Here is a 25,044-nt window from a genome sequence, read left to right as displayed (position 1 = left end):
CAACATGTCATAGTTGTAAGAGAATGTATTAAGTCTATTAAATATTTCATTGCACGAAATCTAGCATGGCATAATTATTTGTATTCACATAGCTCAAGAGGTAACATGACTTTACGGTAAACAACTCTTCTAATTTTTATGTAGGTGAGGTCACCAACTTGAGAACCAAGTACTGTCGTGATCTGATAGGAATCCACTACATCATCAACCAATCCAAACTATGTGCCAAGGTGTCCGGAGACTTCCAAGAGCTAATGACTGATGCAATGAAACTAATCAATAAACAGAAAGCAAACTCATCTCTAAATCAGCATAATGCTGAATTTTGTGACATACTCACGCATAATGACGTGAGATGGCTAAGTAAGGGCAATGCTTTGAAAAAGCTGTAGGACCTTCGTAAAGAGTTAGTCATGTTTTTGAATGAAAAGTGTCAAAGTAATCCTCTGCTTGAAGGTACCAATCTATGTAAGACTGTTCTCTGAACTTGAAGCACCAGAACAAGGAATCATTCAACTTTGGTCAGCAGTGAAACTTTTCAAGCAACAGCTGTTGCTATTCGTTTCAGATATCACCAAAGATATGCTCCATTTTCCATGCTTGAAAGTGACTGTACAAGAGGTTAGATGTGACTGTAACGTACAAATTAACATGTTGTTCCTCCAAATTATATGATTTGTGATAAGGACTTATATGAACTAAAATTCCAATTGCCTCGGTAATCAAAATTCCGGACAACTTGATGATTGTGTGTTTGGCCTCGTGTTCTTGTCGTAAATTGCTGTAATTATAGTCGAGGCCGTGTTGTGAGGCCCAGTATTGTGTTAGCCTAACCATGAGGGTTGCATGCAGTACGTTGAGTAGTTGTCAGTGAACATGTTGTGATTCGTAAACTGATTAACCATGTGATTGAGACCTATTTTATTGTTATCTACGACTAGGCTACATTGTTGGTACTGTACTTTCAGATGCTAAGTAACCACCTGGGTTCAGTATTTTGTAGAAATCACATGTACGTTACCATATACTATATCGTTACAACTGGTCAATATAACAGCTGCAAGATTACGTGTGCATTTCTATTTGAATAAGGTGGAATTCAGGCCTTGTTGGCCCAATCAACTATAGGTGATCGGCTTCTGTAAATTTGCCGGTTACAGTGACAATGATTTGTCATGCTTTCTGGAAAATTTGGACACCGAGTTCTGTAACAGGTTCAAGGAAGTTTATGACATCAGCTCAGGTATAGAGTTAATCTCTCATCCACTGTCTGCTGATGTTGATGGCACTTGGAAAACCCAACTTTCCACTAAATATGCATTGCTGAAGCAGATGACATTCACATCGCAGATTCAAATGTTTTGGTTATCACTTGTAACCTTGGAAAGGTACCCAGTTATGACCAGGCTGGCTAGAAAGGTCCTTATTTTTTTGCTTCTACGTAACTTTGTGCGTCGTTGAAGCACAGAACAAGACTAAGGGTGGGATGCACCACAACAGATCAACTTGATCAAGGATTAAAGAACAAAATGAGATGATATGATCAAGGTTTTAAGTGGATCCTTAATTGTCATGCACCAAGTCCGATCTGGTGAGGATCACGTGATCGACGCATGATCTTGATCAACGCTAACAGCCTAATGATTTGGAACCGAGATCATGTGCAGGCTGCATGACATCCCATTGTTGAAGACAGCATAAGTTAACACAGAGATAGAAAGGCCAAGCACTTACTGACAGATTTATAAGCAATGGACATCATTAGTTTGTTGATTGGCATTAGGCATCATTAGCCTGTGTATCTATTTGTTTATGAGATCTTAACCTAGATGTAGCCCTAGGCTATCAGGGAGAAATCAGGCAAGCTCGCAGGCTTTGGTATCACAGATAGGCTACCATGAAGTTCGTAACTGTTTAAATTGTACACGTACGTACATCCATGAGCTCAAAATGGAAATTTTACATATGAAGTTAAACAAATATGAAAGTGAAAGCTAACTAGCTTGCATTTTATGGTGTGTTGAAGTCAAGTTGTATCTGATGTTGTCAGTAACATGATATTTTTCATTGACTTTCATTTTTATTGAGCTATTGATTCTGTGAATTAAGATTGAAATAATAAAATAAAAAAAAAGTATTCAGCCAGTAGTTGACGATCATCAGTTCTCGTTAACCTAACTCCAAGTCTTTCTTAACGTGAAATACCTAACCCAACTTAATGAAACTCCACAATAGAAGTCTTACATAACATACTTCACAATTATCATGTTTTTTATTCTTACGTTTGAGGAGAGTATTTTGCAATTAGCAGTAGGGCAGTATGACTTCATAATTCATGAATGTGTGATGATTTTTAAAATTGCTTGCAAATCGAATGCCGCATAGAATACGGAAATCGGCACTGATATCTTTGCTTCCTAATACCAAACATTCTTTCAACAACTATTCTTGCGGCAACATGTGATTTGTTAAAATTCAATTCTTTTTTTGTGTTGCAGGGTTTAAAATTGGTGTCATCATCAATGTTCCCTCTAATTTTTCACTAGTCTGAGCAAACTAACTCCCTGAGACACTAACTAACACACTAACTCCCTGAGCGGTCCCTTGGACCACTGTGAGCAACATCAAACGTTCCACGTGCGCACTGTGGCCATAATTATGTGTTTATTTTTTTTTCAATTCAGGTTAGATTTTTTTCTTGTGCCATCATGTACCTTCTCCAAGCGTAGCCACCATCTCCCAACAAAATTCCATCAAGAAGATTGTTTTCAAACTTGTATGAAAGTGAACTGTTGTCAAAAATTCTGCAATCGTGTGTAGATCCAGGCCACCTATAGACCATTTTGGTAAAGCACATGTTTGCATCTGTCACTGCTTGAACATTGATGGAGAACCTTTGCGGTTGCGATAAAGTTCTCCATTGTCTCCACTTGGCCTTTTAATGGGAATATGGGTGCAGTCAATTGCTCCCAGCACCCTGGAAACTGAGCAATATTTTTGAAATGAAACTTGATGTTATTCGAATCCTGATTGCCTGGAAATCTTATGAACTGGTGATGTCTGGCGGCAATCGCCCGTGTTACTCTATAAATAACCCGGCAAGCACTAGATTGGTCGATGCCAATTTAGTCACCATCCATTCGCTGAAAATGTCCTGCGGCATAAAACCGTAAAGTAGTGACAAGTTGCAGAATTGGTGGTATACAGTGATTACGACTTGTGTTATGCTCTAAATCAGAGGAAATCATCTCATCAAAAGTTGAAGAACTGAATCCTTTCTAAAGAGAAAACGTTCGCGAAATTGCTCTTCTGTAAAATTTTCAAATGGGTCTGTCTCAACAAAATGTTCAATGAACTCAATACAATCAATAATAATGTTTGCAACGTTTTATTGCTAAATCTGACAGAAAATGACACAATAAACAAGGTAACATAAGGTAAGGTAACTATGTTAACAAAGGTTAACCGATGCTTGGTCTCACAGTTTTGTTTGTATTCCATAAAAAATCTAGCAAACGCTTGATCTCTCTGCTGTGTAGGTTGCAATTAATTATGTAATGAAATAAAGCAACACAAGCCTCTGCTACCTGCCATATGAGTTCAACGGTTGATAGGCTTAACCTTCTGTGGTGTTACTGCCATTGCATGTAACATTGGCTCAAAGGCTAGTAGCACTTCCAATACACAACCTATAGCACTCTCCAATACTTCCATAAACTTGCTTTTCATCAATTATTCACATTGATCTATTCTAGAGTTAAACCTCCTCGTCAGTAGCATTAAATTCAAGGATTAAATGCCTCATTTTAATCCTGGATTATCTTTGATCGTCGCTGGTGCATACCGTTAGTAAAGATCAATAGTAGTTGATCACAGATAATATGTACTTGATCGGTTTTGCTGCATCCCACCCATAGGGAATCAAATCTTTGTTGTAACCATAATTGAGCCTTGTATTCATCAGGTCAAACCATTTATTCATGAGGTTTGCAAGCCATGCACTTCGCTCCATTTTCTCTCCACCCCTTTTCTTCATAAGCTCACAAACAGACTTGGACAAAAGCTGTGCTGCATAACAAACTCTCATTTTCGAATAGCTATGCAAATTGAAATGGGCATCTTTTAGTTTACAGCAATGCAATTCTTTACTGTCAAATAATCTCGGCACACTACACAATCTTTATCGTAAATGTACAAACCTGAAAAGAAAACACGAAGAAGACAAAGGTAGATCAGAGTCAAACACCTATGAAGTCATTTTTTTAATTCTTCCCAGCAATTTGCTTCATATGAAGCCACTCAAAAAGCATTAACAAAAGCTTTACTCAAATCAATAACTTGTGATTAGTTCCCATTTTGTGTTGTGGATAGTCAAACATTCAGAAAACTGTTGTTGACTGCTGAACCAAGATATGTTATACCAAGCCGCTCCACATTCAGAAATTCCCCAACAAAGGCTAACACCAACGGTTGTTCAGCAAATGGAAGAAGAGATGAGACGTGAACTTGCACCTTCGTCAAATGTTTACTTGACAATTGATCTCTGGACTAACCGCAACATGACAAGTTTCTTGGGCATCACTATGCATTTTGTTGATGCAGAATGGAAGCTACGCAGCTTTGTCCTGGCAGTGGACTCATTTTTAGGACGGCATACAGCTGAAAACATTGCTGAGGCTTTTGACAACGTAATAGAAAAGTTTAGACTTAAATCAATGAGGACAATGAGAAACAGTTGAATCCTGATCCTGAACAAGAAATGTCCGAGGAGGGTGCTGATTTCCTGTTATTCTCACTCACTTACCAGAAAGAGTAAGCTGTTTTGCTCATACACGACAACTTTGTATAAAGAATTGTGTGCAACATTCGGAGTTTGCTAAGTCTTTTTTGGGAAGCTGGGAAAGGAGGCCAAAATTGTAAATAATAATAATAAAATAGCGAGAAACATGATTACAGAATACCCGGTCCTAACTTGCAATGGAGATCAGCCCTGGGCAGCACTAATCGCTGCCGTGCGCAAAAGGATTCGCAGTTGTCCAAGATTGTGTCGCAGGTAGATGCAACTCAGCAGAAAAGTGGGAGAAGGAGAGGAATGATAGTATGTCGGAAATACAGTATCTTTGTTGTAATAACAGTATAGAAGAGGTGCTCAAAAATACCCTGAATATGGGCAACATCCAGAAAAGGTAATTCAATTTTTTTATTTTTGTCACTGAAAGTTTTAAAGTTCCATGTACCATGCTGTTAAACACATTGAGACAGTACACATTTATTGTCTGGATATGGTAAAATTCATTTGTAGTAATGATTACTAAGGTTTTTTGTGTGTAGTGTGCTTCAAAAAGTAAAGCCATGCTTCTTTTTACTTGCAGTGCATTGAGGAATATGCAGTAGCAACTTGGAGAACAACTGATACTCTGTGGGCGGATTCAAAAAAGAATTAGGAAGCTTTCTCTTTTAAGTGCACTGTAGGAGGTGGAGACCCACACAGTTTCGATTACATCAAAAAATTGTAGCAAAATTAGATGTTGAGGAAAGTTACATTTTTTGATAGGAAAGGCAAATGCATTCCAAGGCATGGTGTATTTGCTAGCAACATACGAAATGTTAAATTGGCTTGCTTATCCAGCATTGGAGCACCACATTTTTGGTGTGGGAAAAACTCCTTAGTCAATGTTTCAGTGATGATGTATTTACCATGATGATAATGTTCAATTTGTTAAAAATGTGTGTATTGATCATGATAATAATGTTTTTAACAATGTACAAGTTATTCAATATATGTATGTATTCAAATTGATAATGTATAAAACGAATGTCAATAAAATGACAACATTGGCTCTGAACACTAGTGTCACCTAACATTGCTGATTAATTGTAAAATTTGCCTTGCGTATGTTGCAATGTTAATGCATGTGTAAGTGTTTACTTGTTTTTTAAGGTTGGCTCAAAAGCTTGGACCCTTGAGCAATGAACCACCACTTGAAAAGCGAAACATGCCTCGGGTTGTGTCACATTCACATGAAATTTCACTTGTAAAAGCTAATATTTCCTTGCTACTTCGGAAAGTTTCTGTGATTGAGGATAAGCTGGACTCCTTACTGTCCCTTTCTTTGTTACAAAAGAATGAATAGCCACCAATATTTTCACCAGCAGAAACTGAAGAAGAACTTCAGGAAATTATTGAGCAAGTAAAGATGATAATTTGGGTTAATTTAATGTAATCGTTGTACGTAAGAACTGAGACATTATGTAATGTGAATAGGATGTCAAGGAGAAGCCATTTGCACAAAGTGTGTTGAATTGCAAGAAAACGCCATAACAAGCTGTTATTCTCTCAGACAATAACTCAATTTAAGAAACATAACAATTTAAAAAGAGTTTCTTTCACAGTAGGTGGAGGAAAAAGAAAAATATAGCTCAGTTACCATCACCTTTGGATGTGTCTCTCATCGATGAAGATTGCTGATTGATATCCAAAGATGCTCCATTGTGAACAAATGACAAAAAAAAATAATGCCGTCAAATGGGATAATTGCGGTGAATGTGTTTAAACGTTGCACATAGGCATAGCAGACTAGCAGTAGGATTTCGTATCTAACGAGCTACGTTGAGACGTGCAAATTCCTTCATTTACAAAAATGAATCGGGTTACATATTGGGTTCATACGTCACACAAGATAATCCAACTGGCACTTGATTTAAAGTGTAGACAACGGTGGTCGGACGATTCCACCCGCGGACCACGAGCAACAAGGAGGTGAAAGGTGGCAAAGGAGGATTGACCGGTGAGAAAATTGAAGCCATGGTATCTTTTTACACAAAAACCACAATGGATAATACCACAAAATCAAAACTACAATCTGAAATTGTAAAAAGTGTTGAAAACATGCAACAAAGAATCATCGCAAATCTCCATCATTCGGTTTTTTATTCCAAATTTACAGCATAGCTATTTTGACTCAACTTGGTGTTCCTTTCTCAAAGACCAATAAGAAGGCACTTCTAATTACAACCATGAAGAAAATAAGAAGAAAAGACTTCCTCAATCTTTGTTGCCCAATTTGCTACCGGTGTATCAAAGACTGTCTGATAAATCTCTTTTGAGGAGATGTGTGGACGGCTTCACACAAAATCAAAACTAGGCCTTCAACGCCACAGTGTGGAGACGATGTCCAAAAGAATGTGCTTTTGGAGCCTCAGCTGTAAAAAGATGAGCGCATTTGGCAGCTTTGTCCTGGAACAGTGGAAAAATCTACTACAAACAATTATTGAATGCATTGGGACTAGACTTCAATGATGAAACTGCCATTGTCCGAGTGTGGAAGGTTTTGCATATTAGTTAATTCTGGCAAGGGGCTGTTAAATTTTTCTTACGGACCCTGTGAAGCCAAGATGCTCAAGGCATTGGGTACAGGAAAGGTTTATTGAGGCCTATCCAAAAAAACATATCAGTTTCATCCTTTGAAAGCGGAGAAATGTTTGATTTGTTGTAAAGTCATTTCACTTCCAGAAATGCAGCACCACATTTTCGAAAAACACAAGGTACGAATGAAATTTGTTATTACGTCAGTACACTTCTACCATACGACATTTAACTGCATGCAAGCACTCGACGCACATTCATCGTCAGTGTCAAGTCCACAGCAGTTCTGTGATGATTTTATAAAATTGTTTGCAAATTGAATGCCGCATAGAAAACGGAAATCGGCAAAGCAAAGCAAAGCATTGCGTTACGTGTCGCCTATGCATGACTTCCTGTGTATCGTTATAATTCGTGAGGTTAATTATTCTTTTATTTATAGCTATTCATTGCGTCACAGTCCACGAAGTTATAATGTAGCTGTCCCAATGTCTTATTTAATGTAATCGTTTAAACAAGAAACAATATAATCAGTTTATACAGTTGTCTAAGATTAAGAAAAGCGAAACAACGACCTGAGACTCAATGACTTCGAGGACAACAAAACTATTCAACAGACAAACGGTCGACTTTATAATGTAGCTGTCCCAATGTCTTATTTAATGTAATCGTTTAAACAAGAAACAATATAATCAGTTTATACAGTTGTCTAAGATTAAGAAAAGCGAAACAACGACCTGAGACTCAATGACTTCGAGGACAACAAAACTATTCAACAGACAAACTTTGTAATTGAAGTGGTCGTCCTTACAGGCTAAGGAACGATAAACCATCATTTCATTAAAGTTCCATGCACCAGTAGATATGCCATCTGCACCAATTAATGACAAAATACCCGGAGATTCTCTTCACTCAAAGGGTGCAGTCATCAGTTCTGAACAGTATTATGTAAGAATTTTAAAACGTATTACATCAGAATTTTTTTTTAGAGTTTTAGAACGCTGTGCTAAAAACAAATGTTTTAATTTCGCAGTAGTTCAGCAAATTAGTTTTACAACAACCAGATATGTTGTAGATTTTGTAACCTTTAGAAGCAGACGAAGATATGACTGTAGAGCAGTGGTTCCCAAACTTTTTCAGCTTGTGGCACACTAGAAAAATTAGAAAACGCTCGCGGCACACTTACAAGAGAAGAAATGTTGCTTTAAAAATTTACCCTACTCCATCGACAATGCCATAATTGGTTTCATCGTCACATGTGCTTATTTCTCAGCTATTGAAGCAGCTAGAAAGCTTTTAAGTCGCATATGCTTGTCTGCATGCCTTACTTTTAATATTTACACAGTTCTTTTCCAAAATTCCAAAAAGATTCGCGGCACACCTGAGAATCTGTGGCGGCACACAGTTTGGGAATCACTGCTGTAGAGTCTACAGAAATTTGAAGAAGTGTCCTCTCACTGAGATAGAAGATGAAATCAAATTTAAAAAAACAATCAGGCTTATTCGTGAAGGAGAACAGTGAGGCTGAGGCTAATACAAGAGCTTCCCTTGCGGTCAGCTCCATAATTGCTAAGAAAATGAAGCCATTCACTGACGGCGAGTTTGTCAAAGAATGTTTAATGGCCGTCGTAGATGAAGTTTGCCCAGACAAAAGAGCGCTTTTCTCCAACGTCAGTTTATCTGCAAGAACTGTGACGCGTAAAGTTGAAACAATTTCGAGCGATGTTAAGTGCCAACTTCGAGATAAATGTTCTCGATTGGAGTATTTTTCATTAGCGATCGATGAAAGTACTGATGTTAAAGATACAGCTCAGTTAGCAGTATTTACACGTGGCGTGACACCGAATTTTGATGTCACTGAGGAGTTTGTGGAGGTTGTACCCATGCACGGTACAACACGTGGCGAAGACATATTGGAGCAGGGGTTCTTAAACTTTTTGGCACACGCCCCCCTTGACGGTACCTAAAAATTTCGCGACCCCCCTCATTGCAAAATAAAAAAGCATTAAACAAAACAACAATTTATTTTCAATTAACTTTCATTAATGAGAAGGATGTAGTTGTTTTTGGGAAACCAAACGATTAATTCGAGGCTTTGTGGAAGATAATGCACATCTTAGGTCGGCTGCACAGTCAAGTTTGTTCCTAGGCTTTGTCTTTATATTCATGAAGATGACGCTGCAAACGACTTGGTCTCAAAACGTCGTTGCTTAGCTTTTCTAAGCATATCACGCATTGCGGTACGACTTTTTCGTTCACTGTGGTTACTGTGGTATCTATACAGCCATACGTCAGATAATTTTGGTCATACTTTCTCTTTTTTCCACTCAATACAATTAGTTTAATTACTGAAATATGTATTTATTAAATCAATATTAAATTTAAGTTTTACTTCATTTTACGGTTTTAATATTGGCTGACGTTGGTTTTACCGTATTTAAACCGGGTGCGCGACATTACTATTTTTATTATGTGTGGCCGACACTGCACACAAGTTTTCAATCGTTAATGACTCGAAAATTATACGTCGTAAACTTCGGATATTTACAGGTTAGTAGCAAAAACACCTGGTTTCCTGTGTACATCATTATTGTAAAACTAAAGAAAATGCATTTAGTGTAAGTTAAGTATTTCTACAAGTGATACATTTGTAAAAGTTTTTCTTGTTACACCGCCCCCCGTTGTGAGAAAAACAGGTCACGCTAAAAGAGAACAGTTAGTCGAGCTAGGATTGCATGAATGAGTAAAGGAAAACAATACGCTTCAACGCGGAGAGACAACAGATATTATGACGTAACAATTGACATATTTCAGAATCAAATTTCAAAAATACAATTGCCATCGTGACACACTTTAAAATTTTAATAAAAATGAACCTATAGCGAAAGTCAAGAAAGCATGTTTAGACATAGCTCATATAATAGACAGTTTGTCAGCGCCCCCCAGTTTAAGAACCACTGTATTGGAGGCTTTGTTACAGTCTTGTACAGACAATCTTAACTTGGATCTTTCCAAATTGATATCAGTTACTACCGATGGCGCTCCAGCTATGACAGGAGAAAGAAAAGGAGTTGTTGCTCTGTTGCAAAAACATTTGGAAACATTGAGGTTTAGCAACAAAATTATTAAGCTCCACTGTATCATACACCAGGAGGTTTTGGCATCAAAATTCAAACATATGTCGGACGTAATGGACCATGTTGTGGAAACTGTTAACTTCATTTTAGCAAGAGGTTTGAATCATCGCCAGTTTCAGGCCCTGTTAGTTCATGAGAATTCACAATATCCTGACTTGGTGTATTACTGCGATGTCAGATGGCTTAGTCGCGGTTCAATGCTCCAACGAGTCTATAACTTGCGAAAAGAAATTGTAACGTTATTGCAACAAAAGAACATGAACACAAGTTATTTTGATGACCCCGAATGGGTTACTGACTTGGCCTTTTTGGTGGATTTAACAACCCATTTGAACGATTTGAATTTAAAATTACAAGGTCGCGGACACCTGATAAGTTCTCTTTATGATTCTATTGCTGCATTTGAATGTAAGCTGCGACTTTGGGAACACCAACTTCGTAATTCTAATTTTGCACATTTTTCCAATCTTGGTAACAACAGTCCGTCAAGTACGTTGAAATATGTGGAAGTTATTGTTGACATCAAACAGCAGTTTGCTTCCCGGTTCCAGGACATGCGAAGGCACAAACACGAATTCGCGTTACTGGCAACACCTTTTGATGTGGATCCAGCCGATGCGGACAATAGCGTGCAGATGGAACTGATTGAACTTCAGAATAATACAACGTTAAAGTCGAAGTTTCACGTTACTTCTCCGGAAGTGTTTTACAAAGAACATGTATCTGCAACCTTATTTCCGAAATTACGAGATAATGCGAAAAAAATTGCGTCCATGTTTGGAAACACTTATCTTTGCGAACAATTATTTTCCAAGATGAACTTTGCAAAAAATAAACTTCGATCACGTTTATCTGATGAACATGTTAATGATGTTTTACAAATTTCTTGTTCCAATATCAAAACTGACTTTGGCAATTTGGCAAAAAAATGCAAACAACATCAAACTTCACATTAAATTGTTACACACATTTTTTTCTTTTAATAATCGATTTCAAAGTAATAAATTCCTTTTATCATATCAATGAACATATTATATAAGCATGAATAGGAGTGTAAAACGCCGTGCAATTTAAGGGTAAGATATTCGCGTTTCAGAAAAGCTGTCCCGGCAGTTCCGGCCCGCCATTATATTTTATTTTATCAAATTGGCCCGCGGCTCAAAAAGGTTGCCGACCCCTGGGTTAGGGTATTGTTGCGTCACAGACATTCAGCCAAGGTTTGATTCAGCACTGCAAGGGGATTGGAATTGATTGCACATAGCAGACTAAACTAAACTAAAACTCGTTTCGCGGGCCGCACACCGTTCAAAATTGTCACTTCTCCGCGGGCCGCATATTTTTCCTTTGCGGGCCGCATTTGGCCCGCACACCCCTGGTTTAGCACATTTAACATTGAAACATTCAATGAAACTTCTGAATGCGGCAAAACGATCGTTTTCCCCAAGAAAAATATTGACAAAACGATGCCGCATCGGGATCTCCCCACTCTGTTTCACCTCGAATATGCCACCACATGTCAAACAAAGAAATGGCTGTTTTTCTGTTTGTGTAATGGCTCTATTTTCCTTTGCAAGAGCAGTAATGCCAGCAGAACTTGGAGGCCTACTCAAGCTTTGGATATTGATTAGTTTGAGGTGCCTGAGAAAACAAATACAAGAACTGGTGTTGATGATGCATTTGTGCAAAAGAAACTCAGAAAGCATATTGACTTTTAGGCATCGAATCAGCATTTCTGCAAAAGTAATCCAGGGATGTAGGGTGCACCGCAAAGGGTTAACATGCTCATAGCACATTTTCTTTCCATAGTTGAAAAGCCTCATGATTGCTGCAGGTTCCGTGGCTACTGCAGTATGGGGATTGCCAACAAGTGCTAAGCAGTTATTTGTAGAGGACCATGTGTATGTTGTCTACAATTTTAATCAAGTGCCAGTTGGATTATCTTGTGTGTGCATCCCTTTCTGCCAAAGTTTGGCCAGGGGATTTGATCTGGAAACAGAAATGTGGGAAACCTCGCCAACTTCTACAGTCATACTTTCGTCTGCAACTAAAACTGTCTGCCCTGAAGAAATAGTTTTTGTTGCCCTTCTCTGTGATCCAAGGAGCCTTCCAGTGCTTGATTTAATGGTTGCTCAGTCGCACTAGAAATCAATAATATCGACTCGGATTCTCCCGTGGCGACATCAGTTGAATTTAGCGGTATGGACACGACGGGACGATCAGGTCTTCAACGACATAGACTTCGTTCCGCTGTGAGGTCACTTTGTCATCAAGGTTTCGACGACGACCCAGCTTCTAGAAATGTGTCTTTGTAGCAAATCCGGCTTTGATGATGTTGGACGAAATCCAAACCAATGATGAAATTTTCTTCGAGCTGATTGAAGACGAAGATTTTTAACTCTTACAATATTTTGATGTAATACATTTTTGAATTCTTACTTTATACTCTTCAGTTTTTCAATCAAAGAACTGATGACTGCAATCTCTGGGTATTTTATCATTAATTTCTGAAATGATTACACTGGGGAAAAATTTGGAAAAAAAAATCTGTTGAATTTCATTTTGCACTTGATTTAGGCTAATTCCGGTGTGCTGAATTAAAAAATGCCGCCAGTTTTCTTCAATCATGTCAAGTTTTTGGCTCTACAGCATACATCCAAAATATGCAACTTTTCACGACATTAGCCGTATTGCTTTTCCATACGTAATAGACTAAATGGAGGATGCAATCATCCAACGAAACTAGATAAGAAAGGTGAAATTGAAGTTAGTTGGTTTTGGTACCATGTCATCAACGTTTCAGTGGTTCAATGCCAGGAAAAGCTACAAGAGTAAATTTTTGCCCTAAAACTCGCCCTTTTTGTGCTGCAGAAGCAATATCCGTTTTAAACAGAATAGAGCTGTACAAATGTTTATTTGGAAACCATTGAATTACTTTCGGTTGCTTGAAGTTCTTCAAACGTTTTATACAATAAACGCAGATGTGTTAATTGTACTATTTTGTCGGTTATGCGACAAAATGGTGCGTGCCTAGCTCAAAAACTTGACGTGATAGAGAAAAACCGATGTCACTTTTGGATTCAGCGCCCAAAACCTAGTTAAAAACAATTGTTAGATCGACGTCAACAAAAATTGTGTTCCCTTGTGTTATGTCTTCATTGTCAATGTCATTGATTGGTTTTTATGGTACATCTACTGGTGCATTTAGCTGCTGTGTACATGGGCGTGGAGTGCTTGCATGCAGTTAAATACCGTCTGGTAGAAGTGTACTGACGTAATAACAAATTTCATTTGTGCCTTATGTTTTTCGAAAAAATGGAGTTGCATTTTTCTGGAAGTGAAATAACTCAACCACAAGTCAAGCATTTCTCGACATTTTGCGATTTGCTTTCAAAGGATGAAACTGATATGCTTTTTTGGATAGGCCTCAAATAAACCTTTCCTGTGCTCAATGCCTCCTCAAGCACAATGGCATCACAGGGTCCGTAAGATATATTTAACAGCCCCTTACCAGACTTAACTAATATTCATAACCCTCCACACTCAGACAATGGCGGAAAAGTGAACAAAACGTTGTTGGGATCACATTTCGATTCTTTAAAGGCAACTTTTTTGTAAGTAAACAGAATGGCTATGTCGATCATATCAGCAGTTATGAATAATTGCCATGTGTCAAAAGCTAGCAGGGTCGTTCCTTGAACGCTTTCAACCTTCCTTGTTTTTGACGTAGGCCTATTCTTGAAAGAATTGTTTCATTGAAGTATTTGGCCATTGCCCGCTTTCTTGTAGTTTTGCCTGGTAATGAAGATCCCAAGTTATTGGCTGCTCTTTTCCGCCACAGTCTATCAACCGCATATTCATTTTTTTGTTGATTCGCGGAAGCTTACTTAACCTCCATGCTAAGGACACTCCTAGCATTACCATCAGTAAGGTACTTGGCCAAGGCAACGCTTTTTCAGGCATTTCGCAAGGTATTGTCAGTAGTTCAGTGAAAAAGAATCATGATTGTGTGTGAACCTGTGCTTGAAATTTTTTGGTTTGTTCATGAGCTATTTTCTACGTTAACAACATTCGTTTAGCTTGATAACCGGAAATTATGTTATCAACGTCCCTCTAAAGAATTTTAAAAGCTGCCAATCTAGGCATTATAATTTATAACCCATCATACCCATGAAGTCAACACGAATTGGTCCTACGTGGGAAACCAACAGCAGTTTTTCTGTGAAAATTGTTGAGTTGATGTTTGGCTTTTATTTACTAACTGGTACACAGAAAGAGGTAACTGACATGAACACTAAGTCTTTACAACACTTATTAACAAAGACACGATCACACTACAATGAATAATAACCTACAATCCTACATATGAGTAAATGTAGATGAAACATCTTAAAGTCTAAGAGGTAATGAAGTGGTTACAGCTTAAATGCTGAAGAACCTAGCAGTCAGTCAGTAAATCTATGGCAAGCAATAGAACCAAACTGGAGAACTGAGCTGAGAACACTCAGCTCGTGTTGTTCAAATATTCTACCTTTGCAGAACTTCCGTCGCCATCGAGCTGCCGGGGTATCTCTCTTCAATCCAGCTAAGCGTTTCGTTGCTGGACAACCCACTTGCAAACCAACGCCGGAAGTTGCACACGCCCTAGCTATACCACTGCCCAGTCCATTGTTGCGGCAAATCACAGCCAGGTGAGCTCGCCCAGGCATCGTACTTTGAAAATGTCGACCTTTTGGCAAAGTCTTTGACAGTGTAGCGTTGACGTGTTCTTCACAATCGGTTTTCTGGAATATTTGACTATTGCTCGCTTACAAGTTAGTTTCGCCTGCTCGTCAAGCGCATCCTGCGGCTGTTCCAAGTTACTGGCTCTTCTTTACCGGAACAGACAAATCACAACAGCTTGCAGACTATGGTCACCTTGTAGGCAACCTAACATGGCGTCAGCTGCGCCGAGCAGTTTCGCGGCCATTGCATCAATGTCTCTTTCCGTATTTTGCTGGCTTGTTTGGGTTTCATTGTTTAAAAGCAGAACGTAATCTTGTTGAATACAACGTTTCGTCAATCGTCAAACAATCATCTGGAATTAATTGTTTCGCACAATTAACATTAAAATTTTCAAAAAAACTTGCATGGCTATGTCTAATTTCATTCTTCACCTGGTTCAGGTGAACCGCGTTCATTTTACAAAAGTTGTGTCATAATTCAGTCGGATTTTGGTACTGTATTTTTCTATTGGTTATCTTATCACATATACAACACATTTATTTCATTATCATGGAATAAAATTGAAAGCTTAAGTACACGGACGTCTACTTAAGTCTACAGCTTGCTTGAACCAAAGCAGTAAAGCCTCTTCTTCATCCGCATGTGTGCTCACGCTTGCTCTCTAACAATCCGACTTTGAACATGTACGGTTTGCTAACACTGGTTTCTGGGTTTGTACGTATATCACGTGTAGTTGCTTACATCCCTCAGTATTGCACTGTAATAGCCGAGTTAATAATAATCGCTTTGTTCTTTCAAAGTACCGACCACCCACCTCTGGCAATGAAACATCATTATATGAATTGTTACAGTTTAACCTTCTAACACTACCACTTCAAGCATATCTTTTTCACTCTCTGGTGCAGACCTACCAATAAAAAAAGAATAGTATAATACCGAATATACCAGTATCCCAAGATACATGAAAACAAGATACACTACCACTGCATCAGCTTAAGATATACTGCATCTATGACAGACAAATATAACATACAACAAAGCCGAAACCACACCTGTTGATAACTACTTTAAGCTGGTTCCTACAACTGACAAAATCTTTGCATATGCACGCACCATACGCTGCTGGGTTTTTTAAAAAAACTCCTGATGGCAGGCCAAGCATGCTTATGCCTAGTTCATTAAGTTTGGAATATGGCAGCCGCTGGTTGTTTTTTTTCACAGCTTCTGCTAAAGAATTTAATAAATAACACTACAATTATTTCATAATAACTGTAAAACTGAAACAATACAAAAGAAAAACCTAACAACATTTCTCATTAAATATTGCTCTGACTTCTTTTTTTAGGATTTTCAAACTTCTAGAAGTGGATGGTTTGTCTAAAATATCCCAAAAAAAATTGAACACAATTATTAATGACAACACATCAATCGCAGCTATGCAAAATCTGTCTGATAAAAATGCTCCAAAAATGCAATAAGTTCACTTCACAGTTGAAATATGGTTTTAATATTTTCTGTAAATGAGACTAAAAACAGACTGAAACTGTCAATAACTGCCATAGTTAAGCAAGTAATTTCTGAAAGTCTTTCATTTTTTCAAATTCTTTCTGTAGATACGATCAATTTTTAGTACCGCAAATATCTCAGTTCCTGAACAGTGACCTTTCATTTTTAAGCTTCAATTTTGAATCAAAATGTCAAATGTAATAATGCAATTGCAGTAGAGCAATGTTAAGTTGCTAATGTAGTTGGTTAAACCTGCTTTAACAGAAAATCATCGATCAAAGTAATGGTATCATCCTGGTAATAGGCTTTCCTAATATTTGTTGATCCTAATAGTTAAATGACAAAAAGGACATATTTCATACATACCACTTAGAAAGGTAGCAAGATGGTTTTCATTTATGAAAGCTTCTTGAAAAGATGTACCACTAAAAAAATGAGTGGCTGTTTTGCAACCAAAAAAATCAAACAACCCATCCTTGTGAATAGCACCACCAGCTACATAACCAACTTGTTCCAACTTTAAACATTACACAAAATAAACTAAGTTGCATGTAACTTTTGAATATTTTATTAGAAAACAAACATATATATAATTTATATTTCTACTTCTTTACCCATTTTTGTCATAACAAGAACTGAAGTACTTTGCAGTAGTGTTTACTCACAGCATTATCTATATTCTATAATCTTTAACTGACGGTTTTTTAGATGCTTGATTCGTTTTTCGGTGATTGGAGCAAGCCTTTCTGCCAAAGTTGCCTTTTGACCTTCTTTTTCTCATCACTCAGTTGTTTCCATTTTGTTGCCCATTGTCTAAAACCTTAAATTCAACTGCAAATAAACTTTTGCAAAGAAAACCAGACAGAGTAATTAAACAATTGAAACACTATTCTGGAGAAAAATGGCAAGCCAAACTATTCAGGGGGGATGAAAACTGGAAAAATTGACAGCAGTTGTTTTTTTCAATACCATGTAGCTGTGACGCTACTTAGAAGAAATAGCACATGCAAATGTTAAATCATAATTGATAAGCAACACAATTACGAAATATATGCTGTTCATTAGTTATAGACTACACAATTATGCAAATTTTTCTATTTCTGTTGCAATTTTTAACACAATCTAAAGAAAACAATGTACCAATTCCGTCCTTTTTAAGAGAAGAAGAATACAGGTTATACCCTGACACTCTTCTTTTGCAAGAGATATTTTCAAGTTTTCCCAGGGTACTAGCGCTGGTGGAATTTTTTGTCCACGTATCTTTTATCCAGACCTAAAATACAAAAAAATGTTCTTCCAAATTGAACGATGATTTATTAAACCTTTCTAGGTTTTACTAAGATTAACCTTTTTGTACCTTCACTTGATTCTCCGTCAAATGTGCTGAAACAGCGGCTTCAGCAACCCTGGGATCTGAAAGATCTCGCATTCCTTGTTGCCAATACTCAGTCAGTAGCTCTACCTGAGTAGCCAGCAAATCGAGTCTATTACAATATCATACAACCTTAACCAAAGAAAACGTTGGATGACTGGACTACAAATTCAAACTACTCTGCAAATGTAATTCTTGCTTACATGTATACAAGTTACGCTAAAACATATAAGAATACATTTGTGTGAGCATCATGCTTACCTCTGTCTTTTAGGCATTTCACTTTTGAAAAACTAAGTAAAACCTAAAAATTAAACTAAATACAGCATACACCTAAAACATTCACATTATTATTAAATTCAGTTTTTTTAGAAGTTAACACTTTAAATACTGTACAACAGGGTCTCATGACTAATTTATTTTCTTCAGAGTGTGTAGACTTATACAGGAAACATTGTTAGTGTTACAATTTGTAGCAAACAACATGGTTTCATCTGGCAAACACACTAACTATTCACTGTGTAAGTACTCCGAATGTAATACCTCCAAAGCTACAGTAATGATGGGAGTTTCTAATACTACCAAATTCTACCATTTGTAGTTTAAGGCATGGAGAATTTTAAACAATCTTACTGCTTGTCAGCTCAATCCCCTGTATGCGTAAATTATGGGTAAACTTCTGCAAAGACGGTAATAATGTTAAGATGGAATGAAAACACTGATATACTGCCATGCAGACAAGAAACTGACATTCTTGTCACCATTACAGTACAATACGTAGGCTCAGCAAGACACCTACGGGCCCCTTAGGCAACTTTCTGTGATAGGCCCATGTAAGGAAAATATCCCTTTTAAAACTAGTGTTTCTTTATTACCTGATATCATACTAATTTCAAAAGCGAATTAAAAAACACATCAATTGTGTTGAAGCACACATCACAAAATGTATCATGAAATGTATGACAAAATGTATCATCAAAAAATCATTAAATGTAATTGAAACACACATCACAAAAAGCAACACGCTGCAAGGTCAATTTTAATATGGTACCGGACTATCAATCCTAGGACCCAGAAGTCTTCATATCACTTACACTAGACAATGATTTCTACTGGGTCGGCTACCTTACTATTCTGCGTACACTGTTATACTTTGACTTGCTATTTGTTCTGCCCAAATTCGAAACTATTCACCAGAATCACTGCAAATGAGAAAACAATTTTTATGTCTTGCTCAGGAACATTTCAACAGAGTCACTACGAATAAAGCAGGGATTCACACCATTGCAAGGTTGGCGCTCTAATCACTCAGCTACTGTGTCAACATAGCCTACAACCGGGGGTTCAAATGGAGGATCTCGATCTGGATCTTTTCAACTTTTTGTGTGGATCTTCCAATGTAGTCTTGAAAAAAAAAACATTTTACAGTATTTTCATGTGGATACCAATTGTCAGCGTTGAAATTAATTTTTGGACTTTTTAATAGCATAAAATTATATGTATTCTCATACTTTTAGTGTAAATAAATATTGAACAAAAAAAATATTTTTAAGCACCGGCAACTAAGGAACTTTCTAGATCAGCATAACGCTGAATTTTGTGACGTACTCACGCATAATAACAAGAGATGGCTAAGTAAGGGCAATGCTTTGAAAAGGCTGTGGGAAATTCGTAAAGAGCTGGTCATGTTTTTGAATGACAAGGGTCAAACTAGTACTCTGCTTGAAGGTACCAATCTATGTAACTTTGCTTTTCTCGCTGACCGTTTTACCCATCTAAATACTCTGAACTTAAAGCTCCAGGGCAAGGGGCATACTATCATTCAACTGTGGCCAGAAATCTTTCAAGCAACAGCTGTTGCTATTCGTTTCAACTATCACCAAAGACATGCTCCACTTTCCATGCTTGAAAGTGCAAGTACAAGAAGTTAGCTGTGATAATGATTTGTCATGTTTTGTCAAATTTGGACACCGAGTTTTGTAACAGGAATTTTATGAAATCAGTTCAGTTATAGAGCTAATCTCTCATCCACTGTCTGCTGATGTTGATGACACTTGGAAAACCCAACTTTCCACTGAATATGCATTGGTGGTGTCTAAAATGCAGGTAGAACTGTGTAATCTTAAAGGAGATGAGATTTGTATCGCAGATCCAAATGTGTTTTGGTTATCACTTGTAACCTTGGAAAGGTACCCAGTTATAACCAGGCTGGCTAGAAGGGTCCTTACTTGCTTCGCTTCTACGTACCTTTGCAAGCATAGAACGAGGCTCACAAATGCTCATTTTCATGAGCTTTTGAGGATATCAGTGAGTGACAGAAAGCCCCCATTCGATGCTATTGTGAGATCTAAACCAACTCATCATTTTTCTCACTGAACAAATCTTGCAACTGTAGCACACTTCACTTTTGATTTTTAGAAAGTTATTATTATGTTGTAGGGTTAATTTACATAAATAAAACACCATAAAAATTTAAGCATGTCCAATATGTTTACTATTCGTATTTAGTGAAGCATCATGTTGTCAGGTTTGGCTGTGGTGGATCATGGCAGAAATCATTTGAACACCCCTGGCCAACAACATTTCGTTCTACATCTACAGTATTTCTTGCTAAGTTTACGCATTACTTATTCTATTACAGAGCCTGTGGATGATAGCAACATTTATCTGAAACCAAAATACAAATATGAAATCAAATTACAGATACTGTATTTTCAGTAGGTCAATACAGTACCACCTTAATTACCATAAAAAATTATAATTTTTTATCAACCTGCCTTGTACTAATCTAACATTATTAATTAACAACATAACTTAGCGTTGAAACAAGAAACGGAAGTTGGGTTGAGCATTTAAAAAGTGTCGGTCGGGTTTTAGGACAAAGTATTTAAAAGAGAATAATAAGCTTACTACACGTAAGTACAGTAGGACCTGGTTAATCCGGACCACATTGTTTCGTCATAAAATGTCGGGTTAGCGGGGTCTCCGGATTATCGGAAACTGTAAAACCAATCAATCTTGCAAATGTACCATCGTGTTCCAGAATGCGGCAAAATGAAAATGCCTATAATTGTTAAAAAGAGTGGGAGTGAAAAATTGATCACATTTTTTTAAAAAAGCAAAAGCATTTTTTCATCGAAACGCATGAGTAACACTTTTTTAAAAAAGCCGCTGTCAAGCGCTAGGTGCACTCCATTTATCAGTCTTAGCATTTTTCCTGCGCTTACTGACATGTGAATGTCAACTTAAACATCGCTATGTAAAACCTTCAATCAACTTAAAAAGGCAGTCTACAGAATTGGGCAAGAGCACACTGAAGTGCGGTTATAATTATATTCAGTAGTACACTTCAGGTATGTTGAACACATTTATATGAACTTAGCTGAATTTTCAAAGCATTTAATCATTTGTGAACACCGTTTTTATGCATTTTTACAGGATTTATTGCAATTTTTTTTCTCGCAGACACGGGCCTGCTAAAGCATCAACAAGAACACCTGGCAGCCTAAAAGTGCGCACGATTGCAAAGTTTGGATTTGCACTGATTTGAAATTTCAGTGTACAAAAAATTTTTTTTTATCTTATCATACTATATATTTATATTTCACCATTGACTGCGCGGGGCAAAGAACATTGTGCTAACTTCGTTGTAGACTGGGCAAACAAGAATATGCTCACAAATAAACAACAAACGGAAAAACGTGGCAAAGCCCTGAGAGCTTGAAATACGCCACAAGTAAACTACAGTGGTGATACAACAATGAACGTCATTGTGAGGAGATGGGTTTAGCGGGGACTTGTGGTAGTTAATTTCATTATGTTTGGTCTTTCATCCGCTGTATACAAAATTATAATGGTGATTGAGCAAAATCGCAGACAAGCAAATTCCCACGTAATCATTTCTGCCATTCTCCTATGCAGGTTGTGTATTGCGTAAATAATAACGATAATACGGAAGATTAAACTGAATGTTTACAGGTTTTGACTTACAACGAAAAATGCAGAATTGGTTCGTTGACAACTTTTTGGTTGAACTTTGAACCCAATCAAATATGTCAGTGACAAAAACTTCCCACTTTTCGGTAAAATTCATCCGAAATATCTAACAATGTATTTGAAAATACGTACGTTTGCAAGCTACCGATATATCAAGTCTTGTAGATATGGAGTCTTGACAACCTGATTCCAAATCTTTGACACGGTGAACGGCTAAATACAAAACAAACTTAATTAAAATTTGCTTCCACATAAGCGTTAAAAAGGGAACTTACTTATTTATAATTCAGTAAGATTTAATTAATTTGATTTTTGCTCTTGCATTTCATTGCAAAGCATCTGTACGTGAGGGCTGTGGCATGTCATCTGTGAGACGTGTGCGGTATCTGTTTTTAATGTAGTTCATGTTAGAGAAAAGTAGCTCACATACGTATGTGGATCCAAATATCGACAGGGTCCCAAGAGCATACTTTTTTGTATTAATTATCATACGTATCAGGGAGAGAATCAATTGGTCTGGTTTTGGGGGCATTGAGGCCGGATGGCGACTGTCATAATGGCGACTTCATAATAGCGACGTAATCAAGTGAGCGACATTCCAAACAGCGATTGTATAAATGCCGACCGCATTAAAACAGCGACTGTTGTGATATCGACTAAACTAGGCTTACCATATTTTTTTGATTGAAAAGCGGAAGAAAATGCAAACGAGTACCGGAACCGTACGAAATAAGTTCTTTCAATAACCTAACTGCAAAAAGATCATCTCCTCCTCCTAGCCTACTATTACTGAACAGTGAACAAGCGAATGCGCTAACATTCAACTCACCACTGGACCAATTACCCGCTACAATGATGTAACAATTACTTTCACATTTAACACAACGAAACAAGAACACGCATCGGGTATTGCTTTTCAGCAAATTGGCTAAACAAACCAATCACATCATGCTAATATTCGTGTAGTGTGGGGCAATGCTGGCTCAGTAAATGCCAAAGCGGGACTTTTAGTTGACTGATCGGGACGCCGGGACAAAGCCTTTAAAAGCGGGACTGTCCCGGCTAAAACGGGACGTATGGTAAGCCTAGACTTAACTCGTGTTCACTGAGTCGAATGAGGCATTTATAAATGGAAGGCAACACTATGACGTGTCACATTGATTTTAAGGTCGTTTTAAAAATTTCATTGATTTTAAGTAGTCGTGTAGTCGCTCTATTGACAGTCGCTGTTTTAAATGAATCGCTGTCGTGTGGTCGCTCTATTGACAGTCGCTGTTCTGACAGTCGCTATTTGGAACCCGAGCCTTGTATAACCTGCTTATAGTCATACGCAACAATTAATACTTAATACTTGTACTCACTTGACTGACACAAGACATTGCAGCTAAATATCTTCCAATTTTATTTTCAACTTCCAATTCATACTAAATTGGCTGGGATTAAACTGATGTGCTAACACAAAGAACTGCTCTCACCTCTTTACACCAAGCGTTGATGGTTGCTGAATTTCAGCCAAAAAACACTTGACATAAAAAGCCAAGGGGGTAGACAAACAGAGCAGCACTGGGAGCATGTTAGGCCCTGTCATAATTCCGCTGACTGCCAACAGACCGACAAAATGCATTTATTTGAACTTCTGGCTTCTTCTCGCAAATCACGTTAACTTTACGTCAAACTTACGCAACGTTACTTGCAATAACACCGACATTGAGTGCAACGTCCGCCAATGCGTACACAGTAGCATAGTTCGAGTCATGATTTTCTTCAGCGAGTAAAGTCAAGGTTGGATGAATGTTAGGGGCAACCAAGGCAATTCCAAACGAAATTACAGCAGTCGAAGCAAAGACAACATCCCCGAAGTCTGCTTTGCCTAAAGCCAGAAAATGAATTAATAAAAATCAAAGTGTTCAAAGTTTGAACTTCAAACCATGAAAGTTATGAAATAGATGCATTGATGTGCTATGCAGATTACGTCATAGGACAAGAGATGTGTTTCACGAACCTTTCAGTGACTGCTCAAAACCTTTTTGTTTCGCACCGACGCACTTCGCATATTTTCTATTGTTTGTGAAGAATTTGCAAATGCAATTAGTAGCATTGGGTCAAGAATAAAACTGTTTCCAAAAACGCTTTGAAAAAAACAACTAATTCCAAGGATTAAAAGTCTCAGGATAACTATAGTTTTGCGCTTGCTTGTTGTTATTGAAAGATTGCAAGTGATAAAAAAAACGCAGAGCAAAATAACCAAACCTGGTGTATTGCTAGATTGCATTTTGCTACTTCATCAAGCCCCACTGGTATATTCCAACTTCTTAATCTTAACTTAAAACTCCTGAAAAACAAACTTGTAGTTTGTTGTAATCTTGGCATTCCTTCGAGTCTGTTTGTTAAAATTCTGGAAGGCTATGAAGGTCAAGTCGAGACGCTGTTCCTTTTTAAAATGAACGTACAACTGTCTGCCTTGCAGGTAATTTCAAGGCAATTCTAAGGCTTTCAGCTTGACCTGGCAAACTCATCATCGAGGCATATGTTGCTTGATGGAGAAGTCATTCAGCGTTTGCAAGTTGACTGATTAAAACGAAGGAAATTAAAAGGTTTTTAAAAGAAAAAAGGTTTTTAAAAGATTAAAATTAAAAAAGGCATCACTAGGTTTGTTTTTGTGTGTGGGGCGAGTTAAATCCCTTTTGTCTTGCCATCAGTGTTTTCGAATTGAATAAAACTTGATCAGTCTAATTTAAAACCCTGTTGTAGGAGACAACGTCCAAGATGTTAAGCTAACTTTTTATTGTTATTTATTATTAGGGCAGTTTTTTGACCTAAAAAGTTTAAATTTTGACCTAAGGTAACATTTTGACTTTATATTGACCTAATAACTTCTATACTATACGTCGTACAAAGCTGAAATTTGTTTTGTGCTTGTTTGATAGCATTCTGAGCAGGTTAAAAAA

General features: G+C 37.5%; 2 protein-coding genes across 7 annotated transcripts; one reads left to right on the top strand and one right to left on the bottom strand.

Moving 5' to 3' along the window:
- Window positions 1-8,832: 8,832 nt before the first annotated feature.
- Window positions 8,833-12,642, top strand: LOC143449875 (general transcription factor II-I repeat domain-containing protein 2B-like). The gene is made up of 3 exons (XM_076950203.1): window positions 8,833-9,253; window positions 10,390-11,219; window positions 12,307-12,642. Exons 1-3 carry the CDS (start codon window positions 8,833-8,835, stop codon window positions 12,640-12,642), a joined length of 1,587 nt encoding a protein of 528 aa, XP_076806318.1.
- Window positions 12,643-14,842: 2,200 nt separating this feature from the next.
- LOC143450602 (uncharacterized) lies at window positions 14,843-24,635 on the bottom strand. Of its 6 annotated transcripts, XR_013114730.1 has the most exons (11): window positions 24,347-24,622; window positions 24,099-24,154; window positions 23,777-23,966; window positions 22,229-22,309; window positions 18,362-21,164; window positions 18,086-18,212; window positions 17,869-18,001; window positions 17,095-17,548; window positions 16,528-16,599; window positions 16,275-16,449; window positions 15,622-16,129 (listed from the first exon to the last, which is right to left on the bottom strand). XR_013114730.1 is itself a non-coding variant. In XM_076951214.1 (5 exons), exons 2-5 carry the CDS (start codon window positions 18,376-18,378, stop codon window positions 17,433-17,435), a joined length of 393 nt encoding a protein of 130 aa, XP_076807329.1. In that variant the 5' UTR covers window positions 18,379-21,164; window positions 22,229-22,375; the 3' UTR covers window positions 16,629-17,432. The 6 variants fall into 6 exon arrangements, 1 of the variants encoding a protein (XP_076807329.1); XR_013114734.1 differs by having other exon boundaries at window positions 15,603-16,129; window positions 18,076-18,190; window positions 22,229-23,966; window positions 24,347-24,635; XR_013114731.1 differs by lacking the exons at window positions 23,777-23,966; window positions 24,099-24,154; window positions 24,347-24,622 and having other exon boundaries at window positions 15,624-16,129; window positions 17,095-17,245; window positions 17,394-17,548; window positions 22,229-22,375.
- Between the last annotated feature and the right edge of the window lie 409 nt (window positions 24,636-25,044).

The sequence above is a fragment of the Clavelina lepadiformis genome, chromosome 3, assembly GCF_947623445.1.
Source record: "Clavelina lepadiformis chromosome 3, kaClaLepa1.1, whole genome shotgun sequence".
NCBI classification, from domain to species: Eukaryota; Metazoa; Chordata; class Ascidiacea; order Aplousobranchia; family Clavelinidae; genus Clavelina; species Clavelina lepadiformis.
This window is presented reverse-complemented; position numbering and strand designations above follow the sequence as displayed.